Source organism: Bubalus bubalis, chromosome 11 (assembly GCF_019923935.1).
Source record: "Bubalus bubalis isolate 160015118507 breed Murrah chromosome 11, NDDB_SH_1, whole genome shotgun sequence".
In the NCBI taxonomy this organism is placed as follows: Eukaryota; Metazoa; Chordata; class Mammalia; order Artiodactyla; family Bovidae; genus Bubalus; species Bubalus bubalis.
Window position 1 is genome coordinate 35,738,504 of NC_059167.1, and position 19,909 is coordinate 35,758,412.

The 19,909-nt window shown below is 42.8% G+C and overlaps 1 protein-coding gene and 1 long non-coding RNA gene across 2 annotated transcripts; one reads left to right on the plus strand and one right to left on the minus strand.

Moving 5' to 3' along the window:
* Positions 1–969: 969 nt before the first annotated feature.
* LGALS3 (galectin 3) lies at positions 970–19,277 on the minus strand. Its single transcript, XM_006046041.4, has 6 exons — positions 19,141–19,277; positions 12,066–12,087; positions 10,122–10,517; positions 6,360–6,448; positions 2,719–2,884; positions 970–1,272 (listed from the first exon to the last, which is right to left on the minus strand). Exons 2-6 carry the CDS (start codon positions 12,081–12,083, stop codon positions 1,117–1,119), a joined length of 825 nt encoding a protein of 274 aa, XP_006046103.3. The 5' UTR covers positions 12,084–12,087; positions 19,141–19,277; the 3' UTR covers positions 970–1,116.
* On the plus strand, positions 10,180–11,521 carry LOC123464674. The gene is made up of 2 exons (XR_006639723.1): positions 10,180–10,279; positions 10,334–11,521. It is a non-coding gene; the product is annotated as an uncharacterized LOC123464674 (long non-coding RNA).
* Positions 19,278–19,909: the final 632 nt, after the last annotated feature.

The window sequence follows — 19,909 nt, forward strand, 5'->3', positions numbered from 1 at the left end:
AGCCATCAATATGCCCTACAACTAGATGGAGTGTCCTTGGGCTACTGGATTCTAGGCTTATGAGGTATTAAGAAAACCTTTAAAGACAAAATGAAAGAAAACTGGGTAGAACTAGAGCTTTTCCAAAAATGAAAAAAGAAATGGGATGAAGTGAAAATATGAAGGCCTGTCCCCCTCTTGACAACACTAAAGGATCATCCCAGCTCAGAGTCCCTGTAGGGTAGACTGAGGCGTGGATGCTCCACTTCTCTCTCTGCCTAGTCATGTACTTTCTTGTCTTCACAGCTGTTGAGAAAAAGGGCATATACTCCCTCATAAACCTCCTGCATTCTGATCTCTGCAGGAGATCATGGTTGAGAAGATGGTACTGTAGAAACAGCAACAGATCAAATAATATTTCGGTTTTCTATAAAATGAAGTGGTCTGAGCATATCCTACTTTTGAAATTATATTAATCTTTGACCTTCCTGGTAATGAAGAAGGGCAGAAAGGCATGGTTGATAGAGTATTGACAATGGGATTTTCAAATAAAAACCTACTTTTGTCCTTCTACAAATCTGGAGATTTCATAAAACCAAAAGAACCCATAGGAAGATCGATATTGGTATAAATTAATGATTTAAAACCGTGAAGTATAGTTTAGAGAGATAAAATAGTTACAAGAAGTCCAAAAGGTCATATGTATGTAAACTTTGCTTTTCTTATTTCCTGAATATGTTTCCTTAAGTAAGACAATAGGAGAATGATTTTTTTTTGTAGTATCTATTGGTTTTTACCAAACTCTAGAAGAGAGAGGTTAATTTTGTGGTAGTATTTACTCCTGATTTCTTTTTAAAAATATAGTTTTAAATATTGAAAACTGGGAGACTCTAATGCAGTATTAACATTGCCACATATTTCTTTTTCCTTTAAGTCCATTGTGTATTATCAACAATAAATTGCCCCAATTAAATTACATATAAAGACGAGTAACTCTTAGAATATTTATTAAATCAGTGATTTACAAGAAGAACATTGATCAATAAAGGTAAAATTTTTCACTCAACATGAACCTTTTAAATGTGTAAGGTTTACGTTCAAATTCATTTCTTTAAAAAAGTATCTGCCCATTTAAGATTATATCATAGTGTGCGAAGCACTGGTGAGAGTTATGTCACCAGAAATTCCCAGCGTGCTGATTTCCCTGAAATGTTTCACCCGATGATTGTACTGCAACAAGTGAGCATCATTGACTGCAACCTTGAAATGGTCAGGTTCAACCAGCACTTGTATCTGAAATGGCACATACACAAAACTGTTAGAAATGCCCATTCCTTTTAAAACCAGTCTGGCCTAACCTCAGGGTGTCTAAAATTTCATCTTTCTGATCACTTGTAGAACTAATCAAAGTCAGAAATGCTAACTTTCCAGAAAAAAAAAAATTCCAAATTATTCAAAGATTTAAATGGAACAAAATGATAAATTGTTAAAAGGATATATAATTGAAGCCACAGAGGAAAAGATTAATCATTCCTCTACATAAAAACTTAAAGCTTTTGTATGGTCTCAAACACTGAAAGTAAAAATAAAAATAAATGCTAAAGTAGGAATTCTCTGTTTAGAGAAGTGAATGTTATGAAGATGGATAATAACCAGTTTTGGCAAGAGTAAGAGAAACATAATCTACCAGTAGTTAGAGGATGCATTAATTCTAACATCATTTTGGAAGCAGCACTTTGGCAATATCTTCATCTTAATTTTAAACATATATATATATTGAATAAAACTACTCTTCTAGGAAGCAAAGATGTATTAGGATAGTTATCACAGTATTTTAGTAAAATAAATAAAGCTTTCCAGGTTTTATCTGTTTGCAATATTTCCATACTCCAAATTTTCATCAGTAGGGTACTGGTTGAATTACTGCATATCTAAACAATGAAGTATTACTAGGTGACAATGTTCTGAGAAGGAAAGATGTCCACCAAATGTAGAATATAGACCCTGTTAGTCCCTGTCCCTGAGGAGCTGATGGTCTAGTTGTTTTATTGTCCACTGTATAGTCAACCCTAACCCAACATTGTGGACCTAATATTTGTTGAAGCCATGCTTAAAAATAAAAAATGTGTTGCTTGTCATAAGAAAACACTGGAAAGATAACTCAAGTTGTAACCTTTGTGCGGATGGGGGAGGGGTAAAGGATGGAGGACTTTTTAGTAAAAAAAGAAAATCTGTAAATTTTTCTTTTCATAAACAAGCATGAATTAATTTTAGAGTTTAAAAAATTTAGTTTTGATTGCCATGCTAACCATGCAGTTTTAAGGAATTAAATCTCAGCCCAACTATATCATAAAGACTTTATAGGGGACTTCCCTGGCAAGTAGTTAAGACTCCTTGCTTCCACTGCAGGGGGAGCAGATTTGCCCCACAGGCCTCACATTACAGCCAAAAAAAAGATTTTCTGCCTTTTAAATTAAAGATGCTATGTTTCTCATTTCCAGAAAATCAGTTTAGGGTTGACTAAACTCAGAGGGCTGGTAACAGGGACAATGGTGAGGTGCCTAAATGGAGTTGAGGAATGTGCCACTATTTCTGAGACCATTCCCCTGGGATGGGGAGCAGATGTACTAGTTAGGTGTCCCAGGACAACTGATGAAAATTAATTTCCAGTGTGTTGTGGTTTAAGCTTGATTCCCCATGAGAAATATACATTATCAATATATAATAGCAATAACTTACCTTGAAAGGTTTACCACTTTCAAATGGGAAAACCATTTGTCTTTCTTCCTTTCCCCAGTTATTATTCAGCTTTGAATTGCAAACAATGACTCTCCTGTTGTCCTCGTTGAAGCGTGGGTTAAAGTGGAAGGCGACATCATTCCCTCTCTTGAAATCTAAAGCAAGTCTGTTTTAAGTCAAAAGTCAGAGTTAGTAAAATGATTCGAGTTGTACATTTGTATCAAGTGAAGAACATATACTTTCCTAAAGAGCAAATCATTTATAAAGTACAGGACAATTTTCTAAACAGAAAGCAAATAAACAATAGAATGGGTTCAAGCTGGAAAGTATACTGGGCCAAGTCCAGTAATTCTACCTCATGTGTGGGATGTGTGTTCCAAGACCCCCAGTGGATGGCTGAAACCACGAATAGTATTGAACCAAATTATCTGTCCAACTATACACACATACTTTTTCCTATAAAGTTTAATTTATAAATTAGGTACAGTAAGAGATTAACAACTAATAAAATAGAAAAACTATAGCAATATATTGCAAAAGTCATGGTCTCTCTCTCTCAAAATATTGTATACATTTAATACCTTTCCCATCTGAATTAAACATTTATGCACTGGGGCCATAATTTCTACATTTTGAGATATGACCAAAAAAAAAGCATGAGTTTCTTTTTCCTTTCTCACAATTTCATGGGCAAAAGATTTGTACTTACTGTAGATCTTAGCAACCTCAGTGTATAATTGTTTTCTTTCCTTATTGAGTACTGACCCCTTTTCACTTCAAGAGAGCCCTTTACAGCTTCTCTTTGGCATATGTGAATTGCCAGCATCACTACTCTTGCTTTTGGGGCCATTATTAGGTAAAATAAGGGCTATGTGGACACAAGCACTGGGGTACCATGACGGTGGATCTGATAACTAATAGACCAGATATGCAGCAGAAAGGGATGGTTTCACAGCCTGGGCGGGATGGTTTCACAGCCTGGGCAGGATGGGGCTGGACAGCATGAGATTTCACCATGCTGTGTACAATGTTGGCAACTTAAAACTTATGAATTGTTTATTTCTGGAATTTTCCATTTAATATTTTCAGACTGTGATTGACCTTGGGTAACTGAGACTGTGGAAAGCAAAACCATGGATAAGGGGCACTACTATATTCGACATATTACCACGGTATCCCACGGTAAACAAGACAATATGTGTCGAGTTTTTAGCCTTGTTGTCTTTGGTTATATCCTATTCACCCGTATTTCCCTTATTACTATCTCTACATATAAACATGGTCAAGGTTTCCTTGCAGAGGTTTGGGGCCACTTTGAGGGCACTTTATACCTGACATTATGGAAATACGGCTACCTCTTTCCTGCCCTGACAGGTTACTTTCAATCCCTGTTAAAAGTAAACCAGTCACATAAAGTGCTATCAAATCCCTGGCTTCCTCATCGTTAACTGGAAAACCTAGTCCTAAAACAGCAAGAATAATATAACATAGTTAATGTTCAGTATCCTGTTGCTGAGTTGTAAAGTCATAATAATAAATGTGTTAAACATTCTGTGATGTGAAGTGGAATTAATGGAAGTGCTGGATAAACTTTCTATCCTGATCTCTCTCCTTGGATGTTAATACAAACACAAGTTCTCTGGCTGTTAAAGCACTACCCTTTGCACATGGGTTCTCAAAAGTGTGCTCCCCAGAGCACTAATATCAGAAGCAGCTGGTTCTGTTAAAAAAGCAGCTCTTGTTTTAAAGCAAGGTCTGCATTCTAGACCTATTAACAATGATCCTTTGGGTGTTTTCATTCACCCAGTAACAGATACATACAACCATCAATGATTAAATTCACAGAAAAAGAACCAATATAGTCAAATGGCAATAGAACTTGTATTTGACTTAATATGCAATGCTTGTACTTTCTCAGCAGTGAAAAGGTAATTGTCATCTCTACCACTTTAAGGATTTTTCTTCTTTCGTGCGATTCCTCACATAGATTTTGCAGCTCAAAGCAATACATTTCTCAGTTTACTACCACTTTAATCATTTCAACCAAAATTGGTTTTAACCTACTACAGTCTCTAACCTTTCTAGTGGTGGTGGTGGTGGTTTAGTTCATAAGTCATGTCAGACTCTTTGCGACCCCATGGACTGTAGCCTGCCAGGCTCCTCTGTCCATGGGATTTCCCAGGCAAGAATATTGGAGTAGGTAGCCATTTCCTCCTCCAGGAGATCTTCCTGACTCAGGATTAGAACCTGTGTCTCCTGAGTGGCAGGCAGATTCTTTACCACTGAGCCACCTGGGAAGCCCAACCTTTCCAGTGTGATAGTCCTAAGTAAAGCAAAGATGCTATTGTGGTTCTGCTTAACAGCAGCTGCCTCAGGAGAGCCGATATTACCTAATCATGAGTGCTGCCTGCACAAGATCAGGGCTCTGGGTCCTGTGTTATTTTGGGAGGCAAGGTGGATGAGGATACAGGCAGAAGATATATTGAGTATATGTTTTGTAACTTGCTGTGAGACCAGTTTTACTGTGTAGGGAAGTACTGTGCTGAGAGAAGCTGTCTAGGCTGTGTGGAAGGAAGAGCTAGCTTAAGATAGTGACTACCTCGTAGAGCAAGAGGAGGCTGGCTGGAGGCAGAGTGAACTGGTTGGCTGAATGTAAAATGATCCGATCAGAACCTGTCCACCTCCTGGTAACAGAGGAGGTTGCTCCCGCTGATTCACCAGGATCAGAGTGACAGGTACTCACAGAGGCTGTTTACAGAATTCAATAAACCTGTGTACACAGCTCGGAGAAGGAAATGGCAACCCACTCCAGTGTTCTTGCCTGGAGAATCCCAGGGACAGAGGAGCCTGGTGGGCTGCCGTCTCTGGGTTCACACAGAGTCCGGCACGACTAAAGTGACGCAGCAGCAGCAGCTGGTACACAGCTTGAATTTGTACCTTTTGTGTATTGTCTATAAGACCCAGAAACAGATTAATTAATGGCTGTAGGAACTTTAATGGTACCACCAACCTCAAGGACAGACATACTGAACAGCTTCAGGATATATGTAAATATAACCAGTGGTGATAACCAGAGTCCGGTGTGCCAAGGCAGCTGTAAATCAGCATGGATTTTCCGAAGTGAGCTCAAAATCTTAGCCCCTTCTAGTTCACCTCAACCAAAGCAGTACCAATGGTAAAGACTGATTTATTTTGACCAATTACTTTGTCAAGTTAAAACTTTAACTTGTAAAGTTTTTTCAAACCTTTTAAGTAAATAGTGTCTACTCAGAACACTGGGGTTCCCCATCTTGTCACTTATCACCTGTAGACCAGGCCAATAGTATGAACACGGAAAAGGCAACCAAGCTCACAAATCTGAGAGTGTATCATGACCTTCACAGCTACAGGGAGATTGTACCAATATGAGGACAGGAGGTATAATATTTAAGCTCTCAGATCAACTAGGCATCTTTTTCTTTTTGACCCAAGACTTAGCAAGGGATTTGTCCTCTTGGTGAGATTGATTTATGGGAAAATCACAAACAATGGTATAGCCAAGATTCTAAATGTAATTTTTAAAATTCTATTAAAATTTAAAACAGATCACCCTTTATTCCAAAATCAATCAATATGTTAGACTTGCTAATTTTGCTCTTTACCTGTTCGCATTGGGCTTTACTGTACCCAGGATTGTTATCAGCATGCGAGGCATGATTCCTCCAGGTAAAGGCAGGTCATAAGGCACATTCTGGGAATAAAAAAATGTGTATATATCAATAAAGAGTCATGTTCTGGGGGACTTTCCTGGCAGCCCAGTGGTTAAGATGCTATGCTTTTGCTGCAGAGGGTGTGAGTTCAGCCTAGTTCACCCCAGTCGGTGAACTAAGATCCCACATGCCATGCGGCTACCCAACCTCCACCCCCCTCCAAAAAAAGAGTCATGTTTTCTTGAGGGAAGAAAGAAAAAGACATTGCTAGAGTTCAACCACTATTAATATATGTGAATAACATGTAACCCTACTTTAAGCCATCTTTTCAGACTCTCAGGCCACCTTGTCCAGGGCCTAAAGAGAGATGGCTCCCTACACAACTACAACAATCAAGAAAAAGGCCATCAGTTAATTAGTGCCAAAGACAATATGTTCCCTTCTGGAGACTGTATCTCTCATGATAAGGACCATCCTAATCTATAACTCATCCATGGAGCCTGTTTTTTGGAAAGGCTTAAGCTAGACCTTGCAATCAACATTAACATTTCTGTGCCACCCTTAAGATCCTTGTCATATGACATGTTCGTCCTGGTGGTTCTGCTCCCTGCAGGCAAACACTGTGGCACCTTCTCGGCCTCTGAGGTGTTCATGTTTAATTCACACAGGCCCCATGTGGTGCTTTAAAGGTGGCAGGTACTCAATGTTTGTCGAATGGGAACTTTCCAGTTAATACCTTCCCCATTTCATTTGACAAATATTTACTGGCTGTCTATGTTCAAGGTGTTATAAATATTTCCACTGCTCTATCTTGGCTTCTTCTCTTTTTCCTTTAAGATTGTTTCCCCCTGGGTTCACTCATTGCCCAAGTCTTTTTCTCTCTAGCTCTGATCTGATCTGTATTAGTCTTGTGCTTCTTCCCATCTGGCTTTGCTACTGGTGCCACAAATCCAACCAGTGTGAACTGCAGTGGTCTCCCCTGCCTCTCCCCGATCTGATCCCCTTCCTGAGTTCCTGGTTTGGGCTGACCTTTGGCTGGCATTCTCCTTGTCCAGCCTTGAAAAGCCAGAGTGGTTTCTTGACTCTTTGTTGTTGGTGTTTAGTCACGGAGTCATGTCTGACTCTTTGACAACCCCATGGACTGTAACCTGCCATGCTCCCTCTCTCCATGGGATTTCCTAGGCAAGAAGACTGGAGTAGATTACCATTTCCTTCTCCAGAGGACCTTCCCCACCCAGGGATCGAACCCGTGTCTCCTGAATTGGCAGGTGGATTTTTCGCCACTGTTAAAGTGCTGTACTCAATATGTCAGAAAATTTGGAAAAGTAAGCAATGACCACAGGACTGGAAAAGGAACGTTTTCATCCCAATTCCAAAGAAAGGTAATGCCAAAGAATGTTCAAACTACCATACAATTGTACTCTTTTCACATGCTAGCAAGGAAATGCTCAAAATCCTTCAAGCTAGACTTTAACAGTGTGAACTAAGAACTTCCAGATGTATAAGCTGAATTTAGAAAAGAGGAACAAGAAGTCAAATTGCCAACATCCATGAATCATAGAAAATGCAAGAGGATTCCAGAAAAATGTCCACTTCTGCTTCATTTGACTACGTGAAAGCCTTTGACTGTGGATCACAACAAACGAAAATTCTTAAAGAGATGGGAATACCAGGCTACCTTACCTGCCTTCTGAGCAATCTGCATTTAGGTCAAGAAGCAACACAATGAACTGGTTCAAAATTGCAAAAGAACTGGTTCAAAATTGCAAGAGGAGTATGTCAATGCTGCATATTGTGACCCTGCTTATTTAACTTCTGTACAGAGTACATCATGTGAAATGCTGGACTGAATTAAGATTGTTAGGAGAAATATCAACAACCTCAGATATACAGATGATACCACTCTAATGGCAGAGAGTGAAGAGGAACTAAAGAGCCTCTTGATAAGGATGAGAGAGGAGAGTGAAAAAGCTGGCTAAAACTCAACAATCAAAAAAACTAAATCATGGCATCTGGTCCCATCACTTCATGGCAAATAGATGAGGAAAAAGTGGGAAACGCAGATTTTATTTTCTTGGACTCCAAAATTACTGCAGATAGTGACTGCAGTCACAAAATCAGAAGACCCTTGCTCTTTGGAAGAAAAGCTATGACAAACCTAGACAGTGTATTAAAAAGCAGAGACATCACTTTGATTCCAAAGGTCTGTATAGTCAAAGCTGTGGTTTTTGCAGCAGTCATATACGAATGTAAGAGTTGGACCATAAAGAAAGCTGAGCACCAAAGAATTGATGCTTTTTAATTTTTGGTGCTGGAGAAGACTCTTGAGAGTCCCTTGGACAGCAAGGAGACCAAACCAGTCAATCCTAAAGGAAATCAACCCTGAATATTCATTGGAAGGACTGATGCTGAAGCTGACATTCCAATACTTTGGCCACCTGATGTGAAGAGCCTACTCATTAGAAAAGACCCTGATGCTGGGAAAGATTGACGGCAGGAGAAGAAGGGGGTGACAAGGGATGAGATGGTTGGATGGCATCAACAACTCAATGAACATGAGTTTGAGAAAACCCCAAGAGATAGGGAAGGACAGGAAAGCCTGGTGTGCTGCAGTCCATGGGGTCACCAAGAATCAGACTCGACTTAGCGACTGAACAAAAACAAGACTTAACCACTAGATTCTGGGGTTCCTGCTCTTTAATCTCTTTCCCACTGCCTCTTCCTTCCAGAATTTCTATATTCCTGTCTCAACTGACTACCTGTATGTGGTCCAGGTCCTGCACATCACCTCTCATGCGCCTAATGCTGTCTCTCTGCTCTCCTCTAAGCTGACCAATAAGCAGAGGAAATACTCTCTGTGCCATCACACTCTTGAAAGGGGCTGATCTCACACTGCTATTGAACTCTTTTCTCATATGTATCTTTTCTCACAGCTAGACTGTTTCAAGATGTGTCTGGAGCCCCCAGAGTTGGGTTTTATGGTTAGAATTCATTTATTAAAATGAGTTTTAATATAAATGAAAATTCAATCCTTAGATCACAAAATTATCTTTAGAAGGTTTTTAAAAACCAGATTACTGTGGTTGCCCCAAATTTCCCCTCTATGACCATGGGAAGGTTGTATAACCCTGCCCTATGTCCTTACTTGCAAAGTGGCGATAATAACAGTATCTTACAGGGTGCTTATGGAGTTGAATGAGAGCATCCATGTAGAAGCACACAGCTGACACATGTTATATATTCAGTGTTTATCAGTAATAATAACAGCCATTACTATGATCTTGATTTATATTAAAGCTGCTTTACCGATGCCTTCAAAACACACATTAGCTTCTCTATAAACTAACAGTACATATACTAAACACCGGAAACTAATTTTTCTATTGAACCAACATACACTGTGCCTGGTCCTTGCAAAATGGCTCTAAGCAGTCAGTTTCAAGCTTCAGGTCTCCCGAAGCCTGATGACACTACCGCTCCAGACAATTACCATTTTCTTTCTTTCTTTCTTTTTTAATATTTATTTATTTGACTGTGTTGGGTCTTAGTTGTGGCATGTGGGATCTAGTTCCCTGATCAGGGGTCAAACCCAGGCCCCCTGCACTGGGAGCATGGAGTCTTAGCCACTGGACTGCTAGGGAAGTCCCATTTGTGTTCTTTATTAACTTGGTCCTGAGCACATTGAAGTTTACTAAATGATTCACTCCATCTTACCAGTGGTCCAGAAGGGGTGCCATAGGGACTGGCAGCAGGGTAGGCTCCAGGAGCACTTGGCTGTGCAGGAGGCGGGTAGGCCCCAGGTCCGGGGTAGGCACTCGGTGCAGTTGGCCCAGGATAAGCAGGTGCTGTTGGGCCAGGGTAGGCCCCAGGAGGTCCCTGTCCAGGGTAGACCCCAGGAGGTCCCTGTCCAGGGTAGGCCCCAGGAGGTCCCTGTCCAGGGTAGGCCCCAGGAGGTCCCTGTCCAGGGTAGGGGCCAGGAGGGGCCTGTCCTGGGTAAGCCCCAGGATAGGCCGCTCCTGGGTAGCCTCCTGCCCCAGCAGGCTGGTTTCCCCATGAACCAGGCCAACCTTGGGGGTTTGGTTTTCCAGACCCAGATAAGGCATCATTAAGCTGGAAAAAAAGACATTAAAAAATTTATAGGATGAAAAACAATCACAACAGAATTTTCAGGAATATGTGATCTAAGAATTAGAGGGATGTGGTGAAGATACAAAATTCATATCAATAAAGTTTTTCCTACCTTTTAGTTTTGAGTTCCTAAGACTAAAATTTGACTATGGTATTATACATGCTTTATCACTTTACTCTTGCCTCCCATCATCTCAGATCATTGAGGGTTGCCTTTTTGTAATTTGCAAAAGTCAGGAGCTAGCCATTCTCTATGTAAAAGCACATACTTTCTAACTGACATTAAAAAAAAAAAAAAAAGTCACAAAACTCAGTATATTCTTGGGCTGCAAAACCTGCCACCGAGCTGGCCCTGGTTGCGTTGGCCTTCACTTTGCAGGATGTCTACTGCACTTTGGGTTGGCCAGGTAAGTTAGCACTTGGTGGCATCCAGGCTAGTACTAGAGAGGCTGCCTTGTACACAGGGAGAAGCCTGCGATGTAGAGTCAGAAGGTTTGGCTTAAAATTCAGTGCCATCCATCAAGAAATCCAGTGTTATCCATCAAGAAATCCAGTGTTATCCATCAAGAAATCCAGTGTTATCCATCAAGAGATCCAGTGTTATCCATCAAGAGCTCCAGAATTTCAGAGCCATCATGTCACCTGTATAGGACTTAGTGTCTTTGCTTGTAAAATGGGGATAATGATCTATTTCATATGATTGTTGTGACAAACAAGTGAGGCGGCATTTGGGACGGCTCTTTACAGACTGCGAGACCGTGCCAGTGTTGGATTGTGTCCTTTCTCTCCAGGAAGAGACTGCTTTCTCCCTGCCTGTTTTATACAGTGTTGAGCACACTGCCAGGTGGTACATGGAAGAGGTCCAGTAAAGACTTCTACGTTGACTGAATATCATCTGCCAGGATTGTCTTTGATGCATCGGGAACACAACCCTAGATCTGGTGTTGGGGCAACACAGTGAGGCTGTGAAGGGAGCCCATGTGGCCTGGGGGAGGGAGAGAGAAACAGAGGGCTCCGTGATGATGGAAAGCAAACTGGATTTAGAAAACAAACCTGAGCAGAGCTCGTGGCTCTAGGTGACGTGTCAGTCCATTAGGATATTTGGGAATACATAAGCATACTAATAGGAATTTGTTTTGGCTGCTTCTTACTCCAGCATTTGGGAAGGGAGAAGGAGTTGAGGGCACTTTAGGATTAAAAAAAGTCAGGTTGCTCAGAATGAACCACACTGCCCTTTGCTCAGTTGGCTTCTCAGCTCCCACCGGCAGAATCCATCAGCTTCTGTCCTAGGCCTTTGGTAAAAGGGTTACTGTTAGTGAGGCCTCTCTCTGCCTGGCTTTCTTCCCAAACCTGTTGCTGCAAAAACAAGACTCCACCTAACAAGCCCTCATTGGACAGATGAGGCCAGAAGAAGCCACGTGGTGGGAGAGTTAAACAGGAAACTTGAGTGGTTAAAAAACAAACAAAAAAACCCTCATCCTGCATGAATGTATATATATTAAGGTAGGAAAACAGACATAAAACACTTACCGAAAAACCGTCTGCCATTTTCCTGAAAGGAGAAAAAAAAACAGGGGTTATCATTTGATCTTAAAAGATTTCACTGGTTTCTGTATGAACATCACAAACAGCTCATTGTGCAGGTCAAGTACAGGCATTCTCTAAACACAAACAAGTCCATTCTCCAAATATGCCAAAATCAATGGTGGGGAACCACAAAAATGTCTCAACGGGTGAATGTCTCTACCTGAATCACCAGGCCCTATTTAACTCATAGCTGAACTCTAATCACACTATTTTGTGGCTGCATCCTGGAAGTAACAGGCTATACAGTGCAAGTGGCAGAGCAGGAAGTACAGTACTCTGCCGTTTCCTAGGTAACAAATGTCAACAGTCCTGGTTTGTCTTTGGTTCTCCTTCACCTACCTTCCTGTGCTTTTTTTTTCCACCACCACATAAAAAGTGTTCATCAAATGAATCTTGCCCACCTCTCCTCCGGTTCCCACTGATAGCCCCACACCCTCTTCCAGGTTTTAGGAGGAGGCCGTTGGTTCTTCCTCCTAGTGTTTGAAAGACAGTCTCTGCCTTACCCACCCCAGTGCCCAAGACATAGCTGCTGCTGCCCACTTATTTCTTCATTTGCACAAATGTGTGCCTTTTCTGTGCCAGGCCATGGGCGGGCTCAGGTCTGGGTTTGAAGATGGAATTGGCTAAGATGTATCATCAAAGGGTCCAGAGGCCAGAAAGGGTCACAAGTAATGGGTGCTGTGAGCCAGACTATGTGCTACGGGAAGTCACAACTGGAAAGATGACTTCTAACAGGGACAGTGTTGAGCGAAACATTGAAAGAAAGGTGAGACTGGGGATATGAAGCAATAGTGAAGAAAGGCGAGCAAAAGATGTACTGTTTTTTTTGTTGTTTTTTTTTTTGTTTGTTTTTAAGGTGTTTGTTATTCCACGTGAAAATATCTGGCAGTATAACAAACCAAGGTTTAAAAAAAAAAGTCAGACAATTTGGAGGAAAATATTTTGGGGTAGGATGCTACCAAAGAGGGCTGGCCTTGCCCGAAGCTGCCTCAGTGGGTGGCCATGAGACCATCATTCCTGCTTCTCTGGCTCCTCCCTCAGTGCCAGTTCCCAACAAACAAGATGTTCTACACTTCCCCCGGAGCTGGTGCTCTTGCGGTGAGGAGAGGAGGGCAGCTTGGGACTCCTCGGGCCTGGGTTATTTTCTCCGCCCAGAATCACCTGTGCTAGGGTCAAAGTTACCTGGATCTTCAATAATCAGAATCTTTTTCCTTAAGTTGTCTACATGTGTGTGCAGAGTCACTTCAGTCATGTCGGACTCTTTGCTACCCTATGGACCATAGCCCACCAGGCTCCTCTGTCCTTAGGATTCTCTAGGCAAGAAAACGAGTGGGTTGCCGTGCCCTCCTGCAGGGGATCTTCCTGACCCAGGGATCAAACCCACATCTCTTACATCTCCTGCACTGGCTGGTGGGTTCTTCACCACCAGCACCACCTGGGAAGCCGTAAGTTGCCTACTTGTTAAAGTTATTCAATTATTCTAAGAAATGATCCATTAAATGGTGGCTACTTGATAGGTCCTAAAAATACAAAATACTAGACTTTTTGGTAAAACAAAAGCAGACAAAAAGTCCTCCTAGAACTTAATATATGCTTCACTTATACACCAGATATTTTATCTTACTCTGCTATTACTTCTAATATAGTTCAATATTACCTTCCATTAATTTTTTATTTTTGCACATCTCTTTTTAAATCTGGACATTCTCAAACATATTTGGATACACTCAGGTTATCACTGTGCCCATCTTCCAACTTGGAAACTGCAAGTGATCTAATTGGGAAGTCACAGTGACTTTCCCAGGGCTTGTTTCACTGCGTTTAGTATATAATATTCGACTCTTTAACGCAAAAGTTGGTTCTCCTCTATACTTCCTTCCCCAAAAGACTGCCACTGCCTAGAGAAGTGTGCTGCTACCACAGGAGGAACTTAAGCGTTGTTACAGGGACTTCCTGGGCCATCCCGTGGTTAAGGCTTCCGCTTCCAATGCAGGGGGAGCAGGTCCGATCCCTGGTTGGGGAACTAAGATCCCACATGCCTGGTGGCCAAAAAACCAAAACATAAAATAATATTGTAACAAATTCAATAAAGATTTTTAAAAGAGCTTAAAGAGTTCTTACAGAAAAGGGAAAGAAAGGACATTTTTTTTTTTTTTTTGGCTATGCCGTGAGGCATGTGGGATCTTAGTTCCCCAACCAGGGATGGAACCCATACCCCCTGCAGTAGAAGCACAGAGTCTTAACCACTGGACTGCCAGGGAAGTCCTTTGAAAGGATACTTCTTAAGTCAAGAAATAAAGCTTCTCACTTTGGACGCCAGAAAGAAACAATTTTGGACTTCATAGTAGGCAGAAAGTTTAGTTCTTTTGATTACACAAATTCTTCCATTCCTGAGCAACATAGCAACGACTTAGCAATAACTTTGTAAGTGTTTTGACTTCTTTTAAATATCCCCATTGTGCTGGGGCTTATCCCTGACCTCAACATCACTGACATTTCAGGTGGGATACTTCGCAGGGAGGGGCTCTTCTGTGCATCATGTGCATCCCCGGCTTCAACACACAAGACGACAGCGGCAACCCCACCCCCACCCCAACGCCTGCACTGTGACAACCTAGAATTCTCAAGATGTTTCGAAATAACCCTGGGGAAGCAAGAGGAAGGCAAACTTGTGCCTGGTTTGAGAACCACTGGCCTGAGCTAATGAGGATATGTATCCTCATATAAAAGTACCCATTCAGGTCAATAAAAAACAGAAAGGTAGTTTCAGTTGTTAAAACTAGTTAAAGCTGTACCACTGGCCTCATAAAGTGTCATTAATACGTGTGCTTAGTTGCTCAGTCATGTCCTACTCTTTGCGACCCCATGGACTGTAGCCCACCAGGCTCTTCTGTCCATGGGGATTCTCCAGGCAAGAATACTGGAGTGGGTTGCCACTCACTCCTCCAGGGGATCTTCCCAACCCAGGGATCAAACTCAGGTCTCCCACATTACAGGCTGAGCCACCAGGGAAGCCTATCTTATTAATATAAATCCAGTTAAACTTAGATATGTTTAAAGGCTGATCACAACCAGAAACTCATGCGAAGACAGCTAGCCCAAAATGTAACATTTATTCTTTTCCAAGTCTCCGTTCAAACATATTCAGTTTATTTTGGATTGGAGTGGAGTGGGTTGCGGTCTCCCTCTCCAGCGGGTCTTTTGACCCAGGGATTGAACCTGGGTCTCCTGTATTGCAGGCAGATCTTTTACCATCTGAGCCACCTGGGAAGCCCCATTTTCCAACTAGACCAAAACAACTGGAGAAACCAAGCAGATCCCACTCTGTTTCCGCTGTGTTTCATGTAACACCAGGGAGGACGGTTTGGATTGTGCTCTGACACATTAGAAGCCCATTAGAACAATGACACCCTGTATCTGTGTGATGTTTTCAGTTTATAAAGCACTTTCACACACCTTTCTTATTTTGATTCTGATAATAATCTTATGAGATTGACAGGGAAAAGTTAACATCCTTACTTCAAAGGTGAGGACACCGAGTCTCAGAGAGTTAACATGGTGGCCCAGAGTCATTCTGTCATTGGCAGGCAGGGACCTGAGTCCAAACACCCTGACTCCTAATTCTGACTGATTTTATACTAGTAGCAAACCTCACACTTTGACATTTTAAAGTATAGTCCTTCAAAAGTATTAGTTACTTCATTTAGAAATTAATTCTCTGGCTTACTCATTTGGAACTGCATAAACATGCTGAAATTGTAAACAAAAAAGAGATCACGTTTTTGTTAGAAACTAGCTGGGTGACTCATTCAGTGTGTGGTGATACTGAATACAAGGATGCCATTCTGCACAGTCACTTTGCTAATTATAACCACATTTAAACTGATAAAGCTTGCTTTCCTAAAAGTTGGGTATGCATTGTTTTGATTATATCAACTCCCAACCATCAGCTCTCTGATGGAAAGGTTTCTAACCAATGTTCTTTTTAAATCAAGGTTAGCAACCTTAGAACGTAAAAGGAGAACCAAAAAACAATTTTAAAAAATCTATTTGGATAAACATCTTCCTACTTGCCTGGAAAATTTCTTTCTTTTTAGATGAGTAGCCTATATAAAGAGACAATCAAATGTTGAAAAGGGAAAAAAAAAAAACTTCCCACTTTACAGATACTATAGGTATGTGAACTCTGGCATTCCCAGAATCAGAGAATTTTGAAGTCAGATAAGAAACGCCACATCAAAGGCAAAAACATTTTAAAAATACTATCTGAATCATCACATTTGGGAAAACCTACAGGAATTAGTTCAGCATCACTTTGGAACAAGGAATTTAAACATGAGTCAGAATGCAGACCACTTTTAATCTGCTGTTAATTGCAGCTTTGCCCTTTAATAAAGAGTTGCTATCCACTGTACTATGTTATTCTAGACCCATGTAGCAATTAATTCAGTTGCCTGGATTCCCAGGAGGACTTCTGAAATTTCTGCCCACAAAGGGCCCCAACTTTTATAAAAGCTGTAAAGGAAGTAGATCATAAACTATTTTCTCAGAACCCCAAGCACTGCCCACACTCCTCTCCAAAGAACACAGGAGAGGCAGGCTACTTCCTGGTCTTACTGAAACATGGAACAAGGCTTCAAAAATGCTTATTTGCAAAGCCAAATTCAGAGATGCTAGTTAGGATAAAGGAAACTGGTCCTTTCCTAGGATTTCTTTTTCATCACAGTTCCTCAGCCATAAGGAAGTTAAAGTTACTTTGTACCTCTCAGTTACTGATTTTTTTTTCCCCATATGGAAAAGCTGAATATCAGTCAAGAGAGAACACATGATACTTAGTCAGCGGCAAACTGGAATTACTGCCCTGGCAGGCTTACCACTCAGAATTTAGTGAGAAGAATTCATTCAGGCACCAGACACAAAATGTTAACTAGCTGTCCTCAGCAGAAGCCTCTGTCCCAAACTAACAGAAAAGAGAGGCTAAGTTTTTGATCAGTTACCATGAGTCTCAGGTACAAGAAGTTTACAAGCCAACTGGTATTTTAGGTAACATAAGCACCTCAAATTTTATTATATGAACATAGATCTCTACTAGAGATAAGATTTAGAGTCTGACTGAAGAGAGTTCTAGGCAAACAGTATCTAATCATAGGTGAGACCAATAACGGCCTTTTGAACTCACTAGCAATAAGTAATGGAGAAGGCAATGGCACCCGACTCCAGTACTCTTGCCTGGAAAATCCCATGGATGGAGGAGCCTGGTAGGCTGCACTCCATGGGGTCGTGAAGAGTCGGACACGACTGAGCGACTTCACTTTCACTTTTCACTTTCATGCATTGGAGAAGGAAATGGCAACCCGCTCCAGTGTTCTTGCCTGGAGAATCCCAGGGACGGGGGAGCCTGGTGGGCTGCCGTCTGTGGGGTCGCACAGAGTCGGACACGACTGAAGCGACTTAGCAGCAGCAGCAGCAGCAGCAATAAATAAAAAGTCTTTTTATAAAGCTCTTCTGCGTATTTGTAGCATAGCAAAATATCATTGACTAAAGACCTCTCAACAGAGCGAGACTAGCCTACTACATTTTAAAAAATGAGCTGGGGTCAATCTATCAAACAGTGCTCCTCCTCTTCTGTTTCTTATGTAACTTGGTGAGGCATCCACCTAATATTTCTAAGCTCAAAACATTCAAGACCCATCATCAAACTTCTCCCCAGAATATGGAGAGAATGCTGATTTTAAGCAAAAGCCCCCCACATGATTAATTTAGGCAGCTCCAATTTCCCATAGATTAAGGGTGAGGCACAGTCATCTAGGGATTCAAAGACAATGTCTGAAAAGGACATTCTTGTGGGACAATGAATTTTATTACTGAACTTTTATGGAAATACAATTTCCTAGCATGAAAGATCAACTTTGTAAACTTGGGGCAAGTGAATCAGAATTTTGGAAGTTGGTGAAAATTTTTTCTCATGCTGTGCCAAGTGGTCAATTCTTATTGCCACCGTTTTCTGCAGAACAAAATGAGCCTCTCTTCCATTCCTTTTCCAGAATCCTAGAAACAGACTGGGTCACTGAAGTCAAACCGTCCTCATTGTCCAGCAACCCAACTCCCAGGAGTCACTTTACAAATATTCCAGGTATCTGAAATCAGGATCGCTAAGGGCAGGGCATGAAGCCTAAGGCACAACCTCAACCCCAGTGTCCCAGAGCTCCTACTCTTCAAAGCGCAGGCATGTTAGTGCTTTGATTTGAGCAACTCACAATTTAGAATATATTCTCAAACATGTTTTAAAAGCAACCCCCTCCCCACCTGAACTAGGGCTCTGCACACTTGGACCAACATTCAATTCTGCCACACCCCACACGTCCCCAGCACAGGTCTGAGATCATTAATGCTCAAATCTGGACTGGGATTTGCAAAAACTAAGGGTGTGCGGTCTTTGCCAAGCCAGGCACATGCCTACTCAGCCTTGGGGCAGCACCATTTTCTGCGAGGTCAGCATCCAGAGAGCAGCTGCAGCCCCGGACTCGGTTGGCCTGTAGCAGAACACATCCCCATCCCACAGCCAAGCTAAGAGGCGAGGAACCGCCCACAGAGTGCCGGGGCAGTCTCCACCGTGGACGGAGGCAGGGGCACCTGGTTTCTCCCGCCCAGTTGGAGCAGGCAGCTGGGAGGATGCGCGCGCCCCCACCACTCACCACGGGCCACCTGGAGCGCGGGGCGCGAAGCCCGGGCTGAGCCTCCCAGTCGCCACAGAGGGTGACACACCCATCCGTCGCGAAGAAATGCAGGTGAGTCTTTGTAAGTCGTTGCTAACTTTCCTCGAGTCTCAGACTCCTCTTTTGAGGGCTCAAAGCCAAGGAACCTGGGCCCAGCACGCGCGGTTCCCCGGGGAAGCCAAGCCCCCATCTCCCGCTCCCGCCCAGCCCGGCAAAGGGGGCCGCGCACCGAGCAGCGCCCGGGCGCCCTGGCCTTGCAGCAGGCGGGTGTGCACTCCCGTCCCGGCGCCCCCGCCACTTACCCGACGCCTCTGCACTGGCTCGCGCGTCGCGGGGGAGGCTCGGACAGAGGTGGTGTGGTCCTGCCTGGGCGGCGGCCGGCTCTGCGCCTCAAATACGCCCGGCCCGGCACGCCTCTCCCGGGGCGGGGCCGCCACCCCGGCCGCCCCCGGCCTCTCCGTGCGAACTAGGCTGGGCGAGTCCTGGCCCCGCTGGATACCCGGGCGCCCAGGCGCCGCGGATCCAGGACGCAGAGGAGACGCCTGACTCAGGACAGCGGTGGGTGGGACCCGCGGCCTCCATCCCTTCAACGTCCAGTCGGTCCCCTCCGCAGCCGCCAGAGGTGGGGTTCACCGCCCTCTCCTTAGATTCACCTGCTAAGGCCTCAGACCAAGACAGGGAGAGAGTCTGCGAAGCTTTTAGTGATGGGGAGGGTCCTGTCACGTTTTCTGAGATGGTGGGTGAGAAGCTCCGTGTCTTGTTTTTATTCCCCTTCGGAACTGTGATGTGGGTGCACACCTCTCAGACCAGGAGCCCTAGATTGTTTTGCTGTTTGCTTCCCACTGCCTCCTCAACATCTTCACTGTGTTTGGTAGGTCCTCAGTAAAATGGTTAAATTTGTTTAGTAAATGAATGATTAAAATAGTGAATCACTTCCTAGGAAGTCTGTTTTCTCAAAGACTGGAAAGAGCCCTGATGGAGGGGAGAGTTAAATACAAATGTACCTTTGAGAAAGGTAGGAAAAAAATAAAGCTATGACCCTAAGAAGGGCTTGGCTGGTAGCTCAGCTGG